The sequence below is a fragment of the Neolamprologus multifasciatus genome, chromosome 6 (genome assembly GCF_963576455.1).
Source record: "Neolamprologus multifasciatus chromosome 6, fNeoMul1.2, whole genome shotgun sequence".
NCBI lineage: Eukaryota > Metazoa > Chordata > Actinopteri > Cichliformes > Cichlidae > Neolamprologus > Neolamprologus multifasciatus.
In genome coordinates, this window is record NC_140444.1 from 18338697 (window position 1) to 18358942 (window position 20246).

Below are 20246 nucleotides of genomic sequence, written 5' to 3' on the forward strand. Positions count from 1 at the left end.
AGGCACACAAGATGACATGACATACACCAAGCATTAGCTCACCCACCGTGCACCAGAAAGCATTTTAATGTGGCAGTTTTGGCTGGTCCACTGAAAAGCAATCCCAGTAATCAAATAAATTTTCTGGTTTTCATTGCGCCGCCACTATTAGCATACATTAAAGAGCTCATTATCTCAGGTCATTTTGCAATGCTCTGTTTTGTCCTGCACCGGGTTGAGAACCACCGCGGACAGCGTGAACATGTGTGCTTGAGCATGTTGTGCCATGCTCCTGTGTGTTTGCTCTCATTTTGTCTTCCCTCCCTCGTTCTGTGTCTGCTTGACATGTGCATCTCTGTCTGCCCACATGCGCGTGTGCAACATATGTGAGTTGAATACTGTCAAATAGCTTCCCCATTGCAGTGCAGTCTCCTCAGACGCTTATGTAATGTTATTACCAATCACACATGGAGAGCATCCTGGCACTCTCACAAGGTTAGAATGAAATATGAGGCCGATTATGGAGATCTGAGATTGTATTATCATGATTTCCTTATTATTGCATCATTAATCTATTTTTGTCTCTTGTCTCTATCTCTTTCTTTCTCGCTCTTGTGCTTCCTTTTTTTTCTTCAAATCTTTTGCCTATGGCTGGTGCAGAAGTAGAACAAAAAGGTAAGTCTGTGAAGCAAGCACGCCCACATTCGCACATGCTCAAAATCCGGGATTGGGCGTCACTTTTTGATGCCAGCGCTTGAAGCGTTTTGTACCTCGTGGCAGCATGACATCTCTTTCATTGTCGCTGCTGCTATATTAAGACAGCTTGATCTCAGCATATAGAAGCAATTTAGAACTACTGGTTCTCATTAGACACACTCCGCTCACGTTATTCCACGGTATGTGTAGAATGCTTCTTAACGAACTCTCCGATGGGCCGAGCACGTTTTTGTGACGAGCCAATGATCAGAGAGTTACGTGGACGTTTAATATTTAAAATGCTTCTCTGATGAAATGAAAACAGATATCCAGTGAAAATTCAATCAATAGTCAGAGCCTCATGCCTGGGATCTGGAATTATATTATTTGAGAAAATGGGAAAGTCACAGTGCACATCTGGCAACTCTATGTGGATCTGCTCTGTACATATATATATATATATATATATATATATATATATATATATATATATATATATATATACATATGCTTATGTGACAACATTCCAGTTGAATTACAAAGGTTCCAATGACTCTTGTCGCACTGGCTTCCCAGAATTTACTACTTTTCCCACATCCCTCATAAAACATGACCCCAGTATTCCAAGAGGAGAATAGTGAGCGTGGAGTGGGAAAAGAATTATTGTAACAACTGCAAAAACAGCAGACGATAAAAGATGTGTTTGGTTCTACAGTTGGTTGTTCCTGACAGAAATAGAAAGGGAGTGAAGGGAAGAAAGAGCTGTGAGACTAATGAGGAGCTGAGGAGGGAGGGAGAAATGGGAATAGAGGGAAAGGGTGGAAGTAGAACAAAATGTGCCATTTTCTCTTCATCTTTTCGCATCGTATTATCTGTTGAATAGAAGGCATACTGTTGCTGTACTTAACAATGACAGTGACTATACAACATCCAAATCACAACACAGTAAGCCTATCATGTCATCATCACTCACCGGTGGTTAAGTTAAAATACTCTGTTATGTTTTTTTAGAAACACGTATGAATGGAGGCAAACATTTCAAAAGCTCTGTCAGGAACTCTACTGAGAACAGTTGACATTTTACATCAGCCGTGTAATTTAAACTTATCTAATGTGAAAATGTTTTCTTTTGTTCCTCAGTGTTTCTGTGCCCCGGCATTCTTCGGGGAGTTTACCAAAGTGAACATCTCTTTGAATCGGACCATCAGTCTGGTGCTTGGTGCAAAGACCCGCTGCAGGCCTCTGACAAGATCTACTACATGCCCTGGACACCATACCGCACGGACACGCTGACTGAGTATTCATCGAAGGAGGACTTCATCGCAGGCCGTCCCACCACCACATATAAACTGCCGCATCGGGTGGACGGCACTGGCTTTGTCGTCTATGACGGTGCGCTGTTCTTCAACAAGGAGCGGACCCGCAACATCGTAAAGTTTGACTTGCGCACGCGCATCAAGAGCGGTGAGGCGATTATTGCCAACGCCAACTACCACGACACGTCGCCCTACCGCTGGGGGGGCAAGTCGGACATTGACCTGGCGGTGGATGAGAACGGTCTGTGGGTGATCTACGCAACGGAGCAGAACAATGGGCGCATCGTGGTGAGCCAGCTCAATCCCTACACCCTGCGCATCGAAGGCTCCTGGGACACGAGCTACGACAAGCGCTCTGCCTCCAATGCGTTCATGATCTGCGGAGTCCTTTATGTTGTCAAAACCGTCTATGAAGATGATGACAACGAAGGCACAGGGAACAAGATTGACTACATGTACAACACTGATAAGGGGAAAGAAATGACGGTTAACATACCCTTCCCTAATTCCTACCAGTACATAGCTGCAGTGGATTACAACCCTAGAGACAACCTGCTGTATGTGTGGAATAACTACCACGTGGTCAAGTACTCGCTCGACTTCGGCAACAATGGTAGGTCCAAGCCAAAGTCTAAGATTCCCTTCTCTACCTCTTTCTCATCACTCCACCTCGTTTTTTCATCTTCTCTTAATGATTTCCAATTTCACGTTACTATATGTGTGAGCCAGAAGAAAATTATGGCGGTTAGAAAATGTCTTTGGTACTGAAAGTGATGGCTAGCCCGTGATGTGATTTCTTTTAAATCTTCGAGTGAACTACCTTGACGTTTTTAATGTTAACATTAAAGAAAAAAAACATTTTTCTTGTGACATAAGGAATACTTATAGGCAGTAATCTGCCTCCAATAATTAATTGTTCAAAATAACTTGAAGAGGAAGAAAAAGGAAAGCGCCATCTGTGCTGTCATGATTCTCAATTACGACTGTTCCCCCACCACCCCACTCGTGATATCTGCATGTGTTCAGAAGTCAAAAAAGAAAAACGTTTACAGCTGGTCCTACATATACCACTGCCACTGAAGTTGTGGATGTCAGATGGCAGTAGATTCCTCTACGCGTAAATGAGAAAGATACCATAAAGGCTACCTTGATCTCTACCTACAGAAGAATATTATCTCCAATGATGTAATGCCGTAAATGCCTTGTGGCTCTTAATGTACCACTTGCCAGCTTTCTCTTTAGTTTCCCCAGCTGCTTAACAAATCATAATGCATTCCTCTCGAGTGGAGCCAGGAGTATCTGGAAGACGGGGGAACTGATGGTGCTTTCACATCCATATAAGATGACAATCTGAACACACTTTAAGCCGTTACATGCACTTTTTTGTTTGCTTTTTATCCATTCATATGTATCTGCTCCCAAATGTTCTCACCATGCAAACTGACTAAAATCTGCAATTTCCCTGTGTCAGTGCTAAAGCGCAAAGCTAACTATTACTTTTATAAGACGAAAGCAGTTTAAATTTTAATAGATATATGTTTTGAGAGACAGGTTGTTTGTATTACAGCAGCAGATGATTACAGCCTGACACTGGAGTACACAAATGGACACTTTTTCCAGCCAGTGCAGCTTTTCAATTCTTTGAGCACCGCAAACCTGGTTCGTTTTTGTGTCAGAAATACAGATGCAATCAAAATTCTTTACATGATTAAGCGTAGGGGGTGGGGTCATACATGGATCAGGTCAAATAAAGGTCAAAGTATTTCGATACAGGGTCATAAATCCAGCTGATAAGGTGACTCATTAGGGTTAACAAGCAGCACGTGTTTTAAATAGAATTGCTGTATCTGTTTAAAAGCACTAGGAATTCTGTCTATCTAACCGAGGGTGACTCATATAACTCTGGTGTGAGGTTAGAGTACACCCTCCCCTCTTCCTTCCCTCTGGATGGAAGGGCTTAGGCCCCTGGAGCCTGAAGGGCTATTTGCCCAGCGTAATTGCCTTTCAGCACCTTTCTATGGAGTGGTCAAGGCAGTCTGGCTGCGTGTCTTATTAAATGATGTCTGAATTAACGCATGCTCTTACAAGCAGTTAGGAGGCACAGTACAAGAAATTATAGAGAGAGGCAGCATTAAACTTGGTTTCTACCGATCAGTGTGCTGTATGTGGAAGGGGGCCATGGTGTAAAAATATGCTTATGTGTGTGTTTAGACATGCATAATAATATCCATACCCATGTGCTAATGTACTTACAGTATGGGTTTATTTCTCTATTCATGAGCGTGCATTCGTGTTTATTGGTGAGTGTGAACACTCTCATAATAGAGCTCGGCGTGTCTCAGGAGGCTCTAAAGAGGAGATCAATGGGGATTCAATGTGAAGAATGACCTCCAGTGCACAGCAACAAGCCAGACTGCTGACCAGCGGGGGATAAATACATACAATCAATGCTGCTCCGCACTTTTACTTTCCTCCTCGCTTCACTCCGTCACTCAGTGAAGACAAGAATGAATTTAACTGGCGTAACTGCACGAGTCTCTCATTCTTCTTAAAGTGAGCCAATAGCTCATTAAATTTTTATTTTGTTGCATTTTGGCACAGTGTTTTGCCCTTCGTGCCTTCTAAAACTAGAGAAGGTATTCGACCATTTTATTCACTAACTAAATGCATTCAGCATATACTGCTGTGAGTATGATCACATGTCTCTTAGTCAGTCCAGGAAACAGAACAAGGAAAAAGAGCCATTCTGAGGGCTTCCACTCATTACTGATGTGGCTTAATGCGCGCCTTGTTTTTGTTTCGGCTCATATGGACTTCTTAAGATATAAAATGAGGCAGGAAATGGGCCATGCTCGGAGAGAAGGATGAGGTAGGCCACTGAGAGCTGAGTGTAATTGGGGTACAACGCAGAGAGAACCAATTACTTTGTTGTGTCCGGATGACAAAAGGCAAATGGTTTAAAAGAATTCAGTCTGAAGCGCTTGCACTGTTTGCTTTTGGAACACACATTTCAATGTGAACAACAGGGCAGGGACGGTATGCTGAAAGACTGAACTCATGTAAAAGTACTCTTATTTAAAGGAAAAATGGAAAAGATAAACAGACTTGTATTAGGCCGTGGTTAAAAAAATAATAATATATTACAATCATATTATTTTAGCATGCTGAATTAGGCTACTGTGCAGTCAGAGGTCATTGTACACTAGTAAAACAACCTAGCAGCTAAACATGCAGTGTGGATTTTTTTTGCTCCCTCCACTGGCAGGGAGAACAATTGCAGAAACACTGATGACGTATTAATGACGTCAGTCACGAATAAGAAAAAGACAGCTGCGTTTTCAGACGATGGAGCGGTTGTTGATGTTCTCCTCCAGTGATTGATAGCTGTTATATTCACCTGTTTGGACAAAGCAACAGCAAAGACACGTCTTTAGCCTATTTTTCTTTCAGCCTCGCCATTTCACTACACCCTAAAGACAAACGAAGCATGAACTCTGACAAATATATTTGGTCAAAAGCCACAGAAAGGTACATATGCTAGTTAGATGCTAGCCACGTATGCTAGTTAGATGCTAGCTTTTGTTAGCTATGCAGCAGTTTGAGTGTGTTTGATTTGATTCACTGGGAAGGATCACAGGGCGGTACAAGAGAAAGATTTATATTATGCGAAATATAATCCCCATATATAACCATGTTTGATTTTATTTATTTATTTATTTGCATTTGGAAAGATTGCCGTTCAACACAGCTTACATCACCAGTAATGTCCACACCGCACACGTGAACAATGACACAATGGATATCAGACCTAAACATTTTTGAGTACCTAAATTAATATTTTCTCTATCATATATACATACCATGTCTTAATTCGAGTCATATGTTAGAAAATTATCACAATATGCAGAAGTCTGAAATGTTTGAGGTATTTAAAGGTCATGTTTATTTACCCCGGTGCTGAACATGTCAGGCCTAGTTTCATATATCGCATTGACGGATTTAAAGGGGATCGCAGGGGAGAAACAAATAAAGCAGGTTTAGTTCAGCTTGGGCTAACGTATGATGTGCAGGTTTTCTCTGTCGCGTCATTGATGTAAAACGGAGCAGGAATTTTTCTTTTTGAAATGCATATTTTATTTCTCCCTTGGTACCTAACGAGAAAGTAAACTGTGCCCTCTGCATTTATTGTTAATGTTTGGACTTCTCTCTGTTAAGTCGACATTCTTCCTCTCCCTGCCTCTTACACAAACACATGCCCTCACAATGACAGGAATCTTAACATTTCCTCCATCCTGCTCATACATCTTTCTCTTTCACTCAGTGTTTTTTTCCTCTGTTTTTCACTCTGTCTTCCTTATCTAGCGCCTAATCTGTCCTCCTTTTCTGCTCCCAACCGGTTCCCACATCACACAGCACTATTTCATTGAGAATCCTTTAGATCTATATATTATAGAGTCCTACTGAATGCCTATGTAAAGTCAAAGTCACTTGTCTCTGCATCACCCTTTTCTCCTCCCTCACAATCCCCAAACGTTCTCTCATTCTCTACTGTTTATGGAGTTGTTTCATCACGTCTTCTTACATGCATATTATAGAGACTTGCCCTATGCAAGCGGCATGGCTCCGATGAAACATTTGAATAATTTATCACCTCCAGTCTGCCTTGCCACACTTTAAAAAGTTTTCCCAACAAAGTCACAAAATTATTCATGTTATCTGTATCTACGGGGTAGGAGGGAAAAACATGGCTAAAACTAAGCACTGCCTTCTCTGTCTTTGTATTACTTGTCTTCAGTCTCTTCTCATTTTGTCTTGTGCAGGGTTTTTTTTTCTCACCTTACTGCACTCTCACAAGTGCTATATATACTCTTTCTAGTGCTAACTTGCAGCTCTTTAGGATTGTGATCTACCCGAGGTCCTAATTTCATGTCTGACAGTCTGATTGCATATTCTATGGGATAGATGCAACACACTGAAATCAGTTTAAAAAAAAAAAGAAACATTGCGTGAAACTTTCTGGAGTAATCCTGGTGGATTGTTTTTTGTTCTGGCAACTGGAGAGCAGTGCTCCAGAAAAAAAGTTAATTAATTGTTGCTTTTAAGCAATAGCTAAGTAGAAAATAAAATACAACTCTGAAAATGTGTGGTTTAACCATTAAGCAACACAATATACACCAGAGAGTCAAAATGATCTGTCCTTGAGAGTAATTAAACACTGGACTACTTCTGTTATATAAAGATGACCTTGCTTTCAATACTGTCAGGTTAACAAAATGTAAAGGTTCACCTTTGAACTCTTAATGGCTGAAATTGCATAGTTACATTTCCTAAGGAAGTCCACCTCTTTCCTCTCGTTTCCTTTCCTTTTCTCTCATTTCCTTTCCTTTTCTCTCATTTCCTTTCCTTTTCTCTCATTCCCTTTCCTCTCCTGTCCTCTCCTTCCTTCTTCCTCTTCCCTCCTCTCCTTTTCTCCTTGACACCAGATTGCAATCAAGCAGCAGTGCTTAGCAGTGCAGGAAATGTTGGAAGCCAGCTTAAGGGGAGAAAGAAAAATACTTAGCGGTTGAAGTGGAGACCATCTTCCACCAGGTCACTGATTAGACTAACCCTCAGAACATTTTTGGCCCGTCAAAGCAAGCTGTTTGTGTGTGTGTGTGTGTGAGAGAGAGAGAGGGTCTGTGTGCAAACTCTCTTTGTGTTAGGTCCTTTAGTTATTCACATCACACGATAACACAGCTCTGCAAAAGTGAAGGGAGGTTACTTAGTTTGTTTTATGATTGTTTAGAAAGGGACAACTTTATAATTTAATATCTTTTGAGCCCATCTTTAGAAAGATTTGTAAAAGTAATTTACAACGCAGCTTTCAAGTGAAAAGTCCTAGCATCTAAGCACTTTCAGGTATATGTCATTTTTACTGAATATAACTGTTACTTATGTCTACGTAGTTTTAGATAGTACATTGCAAACCGATCATTTCTACGCTGTCTTCAAAATACCGTTCTTGTACACCAATATCAAATGCTTTATTAGATAGTAACTTTCAGGAATTTGTCCACTCTTGTCTTCTACACCTGCATCTTTCACCGGCTCCTCAATCGCTGCCTATCTCCCTCATTCCCAAAAACATTACAGCACAGCCATCTCAGCAGAGACTGAGCTCTGCTTCAGAGAGTCTGCTGCACCTGTTCCTTGCCTGGAGTGTGTCCTTATCGATTGGATAGCCTCTGCCAGGCCCTCTGCGTGCATTTGGCCTCAGCACTGCTTTCCTCCTGCCAAAGAGCAGATGCCAAATTAAGCAGGCCTAGCTTGGACAATAGAGTGGAAGGGAAATCCACAGCCCAGCAGAAAGTAAACAGAAACAATAGCAGTTATCGGAGCATGTCCCCATATGTGCATTAGGATTTTACTTTTGACATTTTGACATTAAATGTGCAGGTCAAAAAACGGGGTACTGAGACTGGTTGCTGTGTACCATCCTTTAGAAAGACTGGTCCCCCTCCCGACCCCACTGCTGGCCTGCTTTCACACTGGCCTCGAAGATCTTCTCTCTCTTTGACAAACACAAATGCAGGGCCAAAAAAAATACGCTTTTAGAGTAAAAGTTTTACAACCTTATGTGCTTTTTGTGCTCATATGTGCTACATGCTATTTGCTATATGCTACATGCATATCATACCCAACATGCCCAGTTGAACTGTGCCTGGGTTCACCTTTGCAAGCCAGCCAGGGTTGCCCTTATTTTTGAAAGATATGGGGCAAAGCAAACAACTCCCATTCAAATATATTCATTGTATTTTACTAGATGCCTTATAGATAAAATTTCATCGCAGTTCTCATATAACTGACATAAGTTTATAGCCTGCCTGGAAAAGGAGCAATCGAGGCTCTAAAGGAATGTGCTGATGATTCTTTATATTTTAAAACTTAAAAAAAAAGGGTTTAAAAAAGACAATTTGGTCTGTCCCATTAGCTTTTTGCTTTGAACAAGGGAGCTTCCTCTGATTAAGAAAGAAGCATGTAATTGGAAAACTTGCTGCAGGTGCCTTAGAGCTCAGCAGAGGGATGGCATGATTATGCAACTGGAAAGCCAACAGGGCTGAGCAGGGATGTGTCTGCATGTGAAGCATTAGCTGTAGATCGTGGTGCGGGTCCCTGGCAGCCATTTTGAGTGAGGCTCTATTAGTGAGGGTTGTTTTTGTGTGTGTGTGTTTTTTTTGTTTTTAATCTTGAAAGTATTGCTACTTTGAAGTGCTCCATTCTGTCTTATCAGCAGACTTGAGCCACTCGCCACAAGCTCTGGTTTTATGTGTGTGTGTGTGTGTGCTCTTCAGCCATAGGGGTGGCATGTTATCGCTGTATGCAGTTCCATTTAGTGCGTGTGCTACCATCAAGCCTAGAAAGCGTTTGGGGCCCCAGTCAGACTATCATTTTGCCTTTACCCCTCTAGATTCATCTTTCCCCACTGCTCAGAATAGTGTTTGCATGTGTGAGGGCACGGATGCAGTAGATTTTTGCTAAATCGTCTCACATTCTCGATAATGTAATAGACACTTCATTCAAGTTCTGCAAAACTTCTCCCTTAATTCAAGTCCCTCTTTGCTTCCGTTTCACTCTGCCTCTCCTTCTTGCCGCCTGTCTGCCATTTTTTTTCTGACAGTGTGGGAAACTTGCCAGGGGACGTTCGTTTTCCCTCTCCTCTCTCCTCCCTGCCTTCTACCTTTTGTGTTGTGGATTTACGATCCCTCTGTTTACCAAGTGAGAAGTCAACAAGAGCATTCTCTGCAACAGAGCAGAGGCAGCGACAGGCAGTCTTACCCACACAGAAAAACATCACGGCACACACAAACACACTCGCACACACAAACACAGTGCCTGTCTGCATGTCAGATGATCATGTGCTAGCATCCCAGGCTGACTGACAGCATCTCTGTGGCCCCTCCAGTGTGGTGACAGATGACAACTTCAGGAACAAGTTTACTGCCACCCTGCCATTGTCTCTGTCTCACCTTCCCCTGGGCTTGCTACAGGTCAGAAAAACAAATAGAATAGAATAAAATAGAATAGAATAGAATACCAAATGTTCTTCAGATGGAGTTTGGCAATTGACATGAAAGTGTAGATGCACTTCAGGCACTTCTGAGATTAAGTGTTTATTCTTGTCTGAGGAAGCAACGGAGAGCACAACTACGAGCCCACTGGGTCCATTAGTAACTGATCTGTTGCTTTCAGTTATATTACGCAAGCTTCCTCATCAGATGGAGTTTGCACAGTAGAATTGAATGAGATTAGAGCTCGGCAATTATTTGATCTTATTCATCAGCGCAACTGTAATCGCATTGTTGCACAAATATGTATTATTTGAATGAATGATTTAAAGAAAGTTAATTCAATTTAAAAAAAGGAGCGATTGCAGACCAGGCTTCAGCAAATTGGTCAGTTTAAGACTGACCTTTTGCACAATGTGACTATTTTTCATCTCCTGGTATGCAAAGAGAGGAAAGGTAGTGACTCAGGTTTGCCCTAAAAATATATATGTGTTAAAATATATCACCCACAAGCATGTGCAAGGCTTAGATACGTGCAAAATCCTTAAGTGACGAGCTTGTACTAAATTTGTCGGCGTGTTTTTGTGGCACCAGTTTTGGCAAAGAGCATAGTGTTTAGGTTAGCTGACATCATGAAGTTGTCACGGCACATTTCCTCAAGGTTTCCTCGGTTTCAATGCGGGGAGATATGTCAGTCCCCACAACTGCAACCTCTAGCCTTCTTTCTTCATAAATGTTTCATGGACCTGTTATGTCATGCTCCTATAGTTCCCTACGGTCTCTTACACAGCATCCTGAGTGATGGCGGTGATGAATTCATAGCATTAGAATGTCATTTTTAGCCAAAATGCTGCAAAACAACAAGGAAAAGGAGGAGAAAAAAAAAAATAAGAAAACATAGTGCAGTGCACATTTAAAGTAGTGCTGAGAAAGGCTACAAGATGTCTCAGAAAGTGGAAGAAAGTGAGTGAGAGATAAGATCGGGTGAAAAATGTTAAAAGAAGAGCTGAGGAAGGAAGGAAGGAAGGAAGGAAGCAAGAGGGATAGAGAGCGATGTGCTGTGGCCCCTTGCCTATGATGCTTGCAGACTTTTGTGTTACCTCACCCGGAGCTGCCAGCCAGTGTGTTTGCTGCCCTGTACTGGAATGACAGCAGACATCAACCTCAGTCACGCACACACACACATGCACACACACCATTACTCTTCTATTGTTGTGGCAGAGGCCCTAATGGAGCTTCCCGTTTGAGTCCAGATAGGCACACACACATACTCTGTCTCTGCTTCATAAGTACACACACTCATACAAACACACGCAGATTGACAGCTAGTCCCTAGGCCACTGCCGCCACGCATGATTGATGGCAATGTTCCGTGGAGAATGCATGAGGCAGGGCGGCAGTGATTCAGGAACGGGGAGCAGCGCAGTTTAGGTACGGAAACACTCCATTGAGTTGTGAAGGAACAGAACAGAACGTACAGGAGGAGCGGGATGTAAGATGGCTGTCAGTCAAGCAGACAGACAGAAAGGGAGTAAGACGGCATGATGGAGAGAAGCACAGCCCGGTGTCTTTTAATTAAAGTGAGAAAGAAAAATAATCCACAGGAAGGGACAACTTTAGTTCACAGGAAACAATATAAACACCCACTCCATTCAACAACAACCCACACACTCGCACTTTATTCTCCACTCACATCTACCCAACAACCCCCCTGCCCAAAAACAAGGAACAAATTAAAATAGACAACATTTATTAAAACAATGCAAAAAGTAAAGCTAATTTTTTGCACAGTCCATTTATAACTTAATGGGTTGTTTCACTTGTTATTACGTCTATCGCGTAGGTTCACTGTCTAATTCAAATCAGTGGAAAATTAATGTGAAATTAAAATCAGTAATAGCTAAACACCTGCCACACACACACACGTGTGGAGTTATGTTTAGGCTCATGTCAGACTTCTTCACGTCTTCAGTGAAACATCTGCAACCCTACAGTGTCAGTGACCACTGTGTAATACGTATTATGACCTAAGGCAAACCAATGAGAAACACAAGTCTCCTGAAAATTGTGAAATCAGTCATTTGAGCACGAAGGCAGTTTTTAAGCTTATTGTTATTATTTTTTTAAACTGAAAAATTTTAAAGAACCCTGTTAACCAGAAATACGAAATGTTTGAAGGCACGTGCAGCTCAGTCTTCTCTAAACAGGTTTCTGGTTATCATTGCTTTGTGTGTTAAAAAAAGAGTCTACAAGCTGACTCAGAAGAGAAAGATTAGAAAATACATATTTGTGTTGAAGAAAGTAGCATAACGTGAAATTGAAGAGTTCATATTTGAGTTGCCTTGTGATCTGTGCTGTGTGTGTTTGCGTGTCACACACTGTGGGATTTGAATAGCAGGGTGAAGCCAGAACACATTTTTAGAATCTTCTATTGATTTTTGTTTAGTAACTAAGTTGTAGCTGAATCTAAAAATACCAGGTGCAAAAGTGCAATATTATTAAATTATTACAGTGTAGTTTGGAAACAAGGCAACTCACATAATGTGGAATATGTCAACTTAATAGACAGATGTCTGTAATTACAATCTTCTAAAAAGTGCTCTTGTGTATATTTTACATATATAAATATGCTCAGCTGTATAGTAAATGTGCAGCAGATGAGACTAATCTGTGCTTTTGTAAAAGGCAAGTAACAATTAAGCTTTAGAGACTAGTCTCCTCCAGTGTACGGTATTTAACTGTAAATCAAATTTAAAAATTGTTCATTTCTTCATATCGTTTTTTAATCGTGCAAGACTGATCTTGCAAAGAGAGTGAGAGAGTGCAGCCTCTGCATCCACGATGGCACAGACACCAACATACTGTATGCTTCCCATCATCTCATCCATTCATTCTTTATTTCTGTCCCCTAAACAGGGTCAATGTGAATAATTGAACCTCTTTACAATTAAATATTGACAATAGAAGAGTGTGCCGTATGCATTTAAGTGGCCTTCCTACCTCTTGTGATGTCATAGTGCTATGAATCATGCATGCCACTGAAAGAATGTTTTTTCTGCCAGGTTAAGCAGCAAGAACCATTAGTTTCCCCAAAGGAAACACAGATGCAGGGAAAACCAATCACTGGTCTTGCTTTGAGCTGGAGAGTTGCAGTTTATACACTGAAACTTTTTCACAAACCCAACTTTGCCACACACATTCAAGTTTGTTCTGTTATAAGTGTTGTTGGCTGAACTGTTTAGAAACATGTCCTGCAATTGATGGTAATAAATAGGACTCGATAGTAGGAAACGACCCCACAAAGATCTGGCGCATGACTGCACTGACAAGGATGAAACACTAACATTGGGAAGTCATCAGAAACATGAGCTACTCCCTGTCAAAGCTATTTGGCGCCGTGTAAACAAATCCCTGCAATGTGTTTGTGTCCGTTGCTACATTATTTATGCTTATTTGATTGCTCGAATCATTTGGTGCTAATGCGGATGGGTCTTTTAACACTGTACATCTTATGTTTTTTATCCCAAGGATGAACCTTGAAGGCGTTAGCCCTAGCGTCCAGGGCTCATAAAACCACCTGTAATCTAATACTGTGGGGATCCACAAATGTGCACAGCACATATTTTTCCTTCTGGCTTTTCGTTGAAGAACTCAGGCTTTGTGTGTTTTTGTGAATTTAACCAGAGTCTCCTCTCTCCTAGACTTTCGCCCACCTCCCATAATCCCCCCAAACCGAGGAGGGGGACCAATTGGTGGGGGAGGTTCCTCTTCATCTACCAGCCGTGCAGCCACCACCACACGGTCTCCCCCCTCCTACACCACTCCAAGGCCTCTACTGACAACATCCCCTGGTCAGCGGTATCGAACAACTACCACTGTCCGCCAGCCCATTCTGGTTCCTCCTGGAGGTTCATCGTCTGACAGCAATCAGATTCCTGACACCAATCAGAAAGTTGGGGGTCGATCCCCTCCAGTGCAAGTGCCTCCAGCACCCCCACAGCCCCCAATCCTCCCTCCTCAAGACTTCTGTAATCCAGTAGTGACAGCCGACATATCGTGGCCTCGCACACAGCAGGGCCAGATGGCCAAACAGCCGTGCCCTGTAGGGACACTGGGTAAGGAGGCCAAATAGTTTCTATCGCATAAACAGTTATACATGGTGTGAATAATCTATATATTACTTTTTTTGTTTTTTCTCCTACCGAGTAATTATTGGATCATTTATTGGGTCAGTTAATACACACATCAGTAATGATCCACCAATTACACACACACACAGGCAAACACAAAATGCTTAGCGAACCCTAAGGAGCTCAAGAGTCTTCCTTTCTCCTTGTGAATGTCAGTGCTGTCATATTATCTTCCCTTTGCTTATCTTGCAGGCGTGGCTACATACGTGTGCGTAGCTCATTTGGGCCACTGGGATACCCAAGGCCCTGACCTCAGCAATTGTACGTCACCTTGGGTCAACCACATCATGCAGAAAGTAAGTCTGAAAGCTACCCCAGACCTCGTGGCTCCTATCAAGCCCCAGTTTAAGCTTAGCGCATGATGAACATAGTTCTGGAGCAATTTTTCTCACGCATGAAGGGGCACTGGTCACAGGGAAAGATTTAGGCCATGTATCCATCCTCATTTGTTAACCCTAACTCGTGTTAGAGATTTGAGGGATATGCCATAGCTGTAGGAAAGAGGAAATGTTCAATAGCATCCCTAATTTACAGTGGGCTCTTATCTTAAAAGGGTAGCAGACCTCATGATAGGCTTATTTACATACAGTGCATCATTTTTTTATGGAAAATGCATTTGGTACTTACTTATACTTTTGCTGCCCCATTTTTTATGATAAAACAGAGACAATCTGAGGTGCTAAAACAGGAGTTCTCTCTATAACATAATGCTTAGCTTAGTATATGCTTAGTATATTGCAAACGTATTATTTTTTCTATTCCTTGTGTCTTTTTCAACTTCCACTCTTTTGCATATATATCTCTTCCCTGCCGATCCGTCCTCTCCCCTCCTGTTATTTCTCCATCCGTTGTTGCCTTTTCCTCTGTCTCACTGTGTACTTGTAATGCCCTCACAAACTTTTTCTACTTTCTCAAACTTTCCCTTCACTTCTCACCTTTTTGTTTTATTTGTTTTTTTTTCTTTACTGCCATCCATCTCTTCTTGCACATTGTGACTTTCCAATACCCTGTCATCCACTCTGACATGCAGCTTCGGTCGGGCGAGACGGCAGCAATTGTAGCCAGGGAACTGGCAGAGCAGACCAAAGGACTTCTGCATCCTGGCGATGTGCCATCTACAGTGCGGGCCATGGTCCAACTAGTCGAACTGCTGGACGTCCAACTCAGAAACCTCACGCCTGGGGGCAAGGACAGTGCTGCCCGCAGCCTCACCAAGGTACTGTCTTGAGAAATAAGAGGTAAATGTAGGGCAAGTGAGTGAGTAAAATCGACGTTTTCTTGCAAGTGCTAGGATAGAGGGGTTTTGCAGTTTAAATGCAAGTAAATTAAGAGAAAGAGAATTGAGAGCGAGGGAGAGAGGGGAGCAGATAGAGGGACTCTTTGATGTTAACAGTAAGATGAAAAGCAACAGTTGTTAGTATTTTTGCCTTACGCTCATTTTCAGGGGTTAGGAAAGTCTCTCCGTGCAGAGTTTGATGGAGAGCCATACATAAAGCTGTAGATTTCAAAATGATAAATAGCTGCTTTTAGACAGGATTTTATCTTCTTCTGTGTGTGGCTCTTTGTAACAAGTTTTGCTCGACATTATGGCTGATAGATAACTGCTTTTAGTCTTTGGCATAGTTCCTGAACTCTTTTCAGAGCAGGACCCAAATTTAATAAAAGTCCGTCTCAGGCCACAGGGAGTTATTCTCATTAAAACATACGGACATGTTTTACGCCGTAGCTCGTTGTTCTAATGAACTTCAGGCTTTGAGCTACAACTCCGAAGACGTTGTTGACAATTAGGCTCGAGTGCTCACTTTGGGATTACGTTAATGGAAACTTGATTCCAAGTATGCAAAGGATCTGTTTTGTTATGGCTGTAGATAAATTTAGTTCTGCGCCATGCAGGCATGTAGGCATGTAGGCATTCAATTAAAGTGTGTTAAATCACGGGGGAATGGTTGACTGGCTGGCTTGGCTGGCTAATTGACTGACTGAGTGGATGCTGGACTGTTTCTTGATTATCTCTGCTGAGGTCAACGGTGATAGGCGGGTTTAGCCACCGGACTGACAGCTGCTGCCACCGCTTTGGCAGCCACTGCCTTTTTTATTTAGCTTTAGCATCCGAGTCCCTCTGTCGGTGTTGTCTTCCACTTTTCCCCGCTTACCTCTTTTTGTCTCATTATCACACACTTTAAATCTCTTCTCCTTCCTCTAAGTAATTCATTAACATGTAGGAAGTCGATACATACTCGAGCAAGTGTAAGTGGAATCAATTAATCTGTGTTTTGCTGTTGACCAAATGGCCTGTTAACTGTTAGATATGTAGAGAGGGAAAAAGCCCTCCATTGAAAAGGAAAAGTGTTCTTCCTGATTTCAATAATGGACCAATTACATATAAATCTAACTGAGTAATACGCTAGCATATTATGCAAATATTTGTTTGGAAATCAAATATGACCAATGACGCACGAGTGGCACAGTAATTAATGCCATCAATTCACTTGACAGTAGATGCACAGAATGAGTAGGGTGGGGGGGAAGAATTGGAGGAACAGAGGAAATTATTAAGACAATCTGGAAGAAAAGAGGAGAAGAAGAATAGAGGGGAAAAAGCATGAAAGACAATTAGATTATAAGGAATGACAAAAGGAGGCGAATGAGGAGAATAACAATATATTTTAACCATCAAAGCCTTTTTCGTGCAGTGGTAATGAAGTGGGTGTAACTGTCTTTGTGTGTCTGCGCGTGTGTATGATTGAGAGGTGTTATATCGCTAACAGCTGAATTGTTTGAATTTGCAGCTTCAGAAGAGAGAAAGGTCCTGCAGGTTTTTCGCACAGGTATTTCCGTTTCCCGGTATGGTTGATTACTTTGCCACACCACAGTCCCACGTGTTTTTTCTTTTCTTTTTAACACTCAGCATGTAATCTAGCAAGCAAGCTTTTGTGTTTGCGTGTGTACGTGTGATCACACATGACAATGCTGCAGCGTAGAATTCGAATTCTACGCTGCAGCATTTGTCCTATGGTTTGCAACCCAACCCTTTGAAGAGGGCGGTCATTTTAACAGGGGAGACTACCCACTTGTGTCTCCCGGTAAAGTTTTAGTCTCCTCAAAGGGTTTGCTGACATTCTTTTGTTTTCAGCTTTAATTTTTTTTTTCTTGCAGTCAGAATCGATAGTACTGATAAGAGGCCATGATCAATATCAATAATAGCTCATCTATTTTGCAGTTCTGTCTGCAGAATTGTAAACAGGCCCGCCTGAAACCAAACGACTCGCTATCCATCTCCATTCAATGAAATGCCCTCTGTGTTGGTGCATCAGAAAGAAAGAACTGAGTATGATGGATATGCTGTTGCATATTTGTTGATCACGGCCTCACTGCCTTAGAAATAATAGAGGCTTTATGTTTGTGGCTCAGTATTCATTTCATGTTTCATTGCTGGTCTGCTTGTATTGATGTTTGTACGTGTTGACGCCATGGGCCGACACCGCTAACAAAACAATCTACCATCAGGTATGTTTCTGGTCAGCTAAAATCACTTTTCAGAACATCAAAAGGACCCCACCTTCCTCATCAATGAGCTGTAGACTAGATAGACTGCAGTCTCTCGTTTTCTCTGTCGGCACCCCTGACAAACACACACACACACACACTAGTGATGGGGTAGCTCTTTTTCTCCTGATGCAGGCTTTTTTCCCACTCTCCCCTGAAAAGTCTTAACGTCAGCACCAGTCAGCAATGTCACATCACAGAACATGGTTTAGGACTATATGCAAGCTGACACACACAACTCACACATGCACGCACATGCAATATATAAATATATTTTCAACAATGATCTCGTGCTGTCACATCACAACCGTCAGACTTTTTGATGTGTCTCCTTAATCCAATACAAGTGCCATGTTTCAGAGAGCGGCACCATTTAGACAACTTGTTACAGGTTAAAATCTAAACCACCACACACTTTGGGTTCTGCAGGGGGCTGGGAGTGATCGATTATATAATTAGCCTTAGTAATGTGAAACAAAATTATACCAACAGTCCCTTACTCTGCCAGATAGAAATGCGCGTGATTAGGGATGTGGTGTGGTGCTGCCCTCTTCTCGTTAATTATCTACAGCACTAATTGCCAAGTGAGGAGAGTGGGCAGGAGGTTTGGGTTCTTAATAGAGACAAAAAATAATTGAATTCTCTCTCTCCTTTTCTTTCTCTCTCTGTCGCTCTCTCTCCTTCGCTCTCACTCTCACACGCCATCTCTCCTCCTCTCTCACTTCGTTTGGGGAACTGGGGACTCGTTTCATGTATACTAAATTGGCAATTTATTCATGATGAAGTTGGTGGTGTGGAGAGGCTTTGATGCTTTAGGGTGGATTGATGGAGGGGGTAGAGTCTGTAAGGTAGAAGGGAAATGAGAAACTGGGAAGGAGGGACCAGAAATTAAATAGAAAAAGAGAAGAGAGTTACAGAAACAGCAATGTGAGGAAAGGAGAAAAAAAACAAACCCCAAACAATGAAGGGGGCAGTGAGAAGACAGCGATGCTCAATGACAATGTCTAATTTGCCCTCCATTTATGGATGGCAGGTCAGAACATGGCATGCTGTGAATTTAAAGCCTGATTTAGCTGCAAACTCATCCTGTCAGGGAAGACAAACTCAAACAACAACTGACAGATAAGCCTGCTTCTCTGATGAAAACATTTTCAAAACATGCACCTTCTCAGAGCTCATCCAAGCGAGTAAAAGGGGAAAAAAAAAATCCATTCTTTTCTCTAGTCTCACATCTTTCCGTGCTTCAAGACGTCCTAACTCTTTCAGGTTACATGTTACCGTGCATGAGTGTGCACATACTGTACATCCACGCGCACGCGCACTCGAGCGTGTGCTCGCGATCCCCTTGTGTAGCTCGAAGTAGGAGACCAACCCAGCTCTAGTCTGTCTTGCTGCTGCTGTTTACGCTGGATTACCCCAACGCTTCAAAGCATTTCGCTTCTGCCCCATTTACTGGTGTGTGCATGTGAGTACGTGCATGCGTGCTGTGTATATGTGTGCGCACATGCACTTGCCTACCCTGCAAATACGTGGCCTCACACATGCACACATTCACTCATACACACACAAACGAATGACACTCTTATCTGTCTCTGCAGAGTCTCTCCCCCCTTTGAAGACCCCTAAAAAAAAACCTGTCTCTATTTTAGCCCTCAAGTCCTTATACTTGTGTGGATAGAAATGTCACCAGAGCTTACAGGCATGCACACACACGCACACGCGCACACGTGCACACCCAAACATATATTCCATCTCTGACTTTCTGATGCTGAGATGTCTGGACCTCAAGGAAATCATACCCCTTCTTCTCCTTACCTATCTTTCTCCTCTTCAGATATAATCTCGGTGCCAGCGAATTAAATTAAATTTCATTGAAAAAAAAATTATATGAAATTGAAAATGCACGATAATCAAAAGTTCAATAAAAGCAATGGAAAGTTTAATGAGAGTAGAAAAATGGGGTTATCTGAAACACATCAAAGTGAGCGCTTGGGAGAAGCACCAGTCGTGTGAATGAATGAAAAGCTGCGCCATTGCATTCATATCTGCCATGTCTACAGGACATCCTCTCCACTGAGCATCTCTCTTTGCCTGTTCGGCTACTGTACAGCAAGTGGAGCAGAATGATGCACTACAAGTCTTCTCTTAGCTACTTGTGCACACACTCAACTGAACACACAGCCATGAGAACACATACGTTACATGCAGCATGTATCTCAGTCCATTTCAGTGTGTTTCTACACCATATATTTATGAGATATGCACATACACGTTCCCACACTCGATGCGACAATAAGGCAGCTGAAGAAGTTAAAAATCCTTTTCTCATAAAGCACAGATCAAATGAAATTCTGATTGTAAACAAACTTCATTGCATGGTTTTGCTGTCGGGGCAGCACAGCAGTGTGGTGGTTAGCACTGTCGCCTCACAGCAAGAATGTAATGGGTTTAAATCCAAGCTGGGGCCTTTCTGT

At 42.1% G+C, this 20246-nt stretch overlaps 1 protein-coding gene across 11 annotated transcripts in view; it reads left to right on the forward strand.

The window, feature by feature from the left end:
• adgrl3.1 (adhesion G protein-coupled receptor L3.1) overlaps positions 1–20246 on the forward strand; it is a 116710-nt gene that overhangs the window by 58233 nt on the left and 38231 nt on the right. For 9 of the 11 annotated variants that reach the window (XM_085164409.1, XM_085164410.1, XM_085164413.1 and 6 more), the window contains 6 exons: positions 640–654; positions 1816–2604; positions 13738–14151; positions 14419–14522; positions 15257–15442; positions 17016–17054. In XM_085164409.1, the coding sequence (XP_085020535.1) occupies positions 640–654; positions 1816–2604; positions 13738–14151; positions 14419–14522; positions 15257–15442; positions 17016–17054 (1547 nt within the window). The remainder of the gene's footprint in view (positions 1–639; positions 655–1815; positions 2605–13737; positions 14152–14418; positions 14523–15256; positions 15443–17015; positions 17055–20246) is intronic. The other 2 variants (XM_085164411.1, XM_085164420.1) reach the window with 1 other exon arrangement.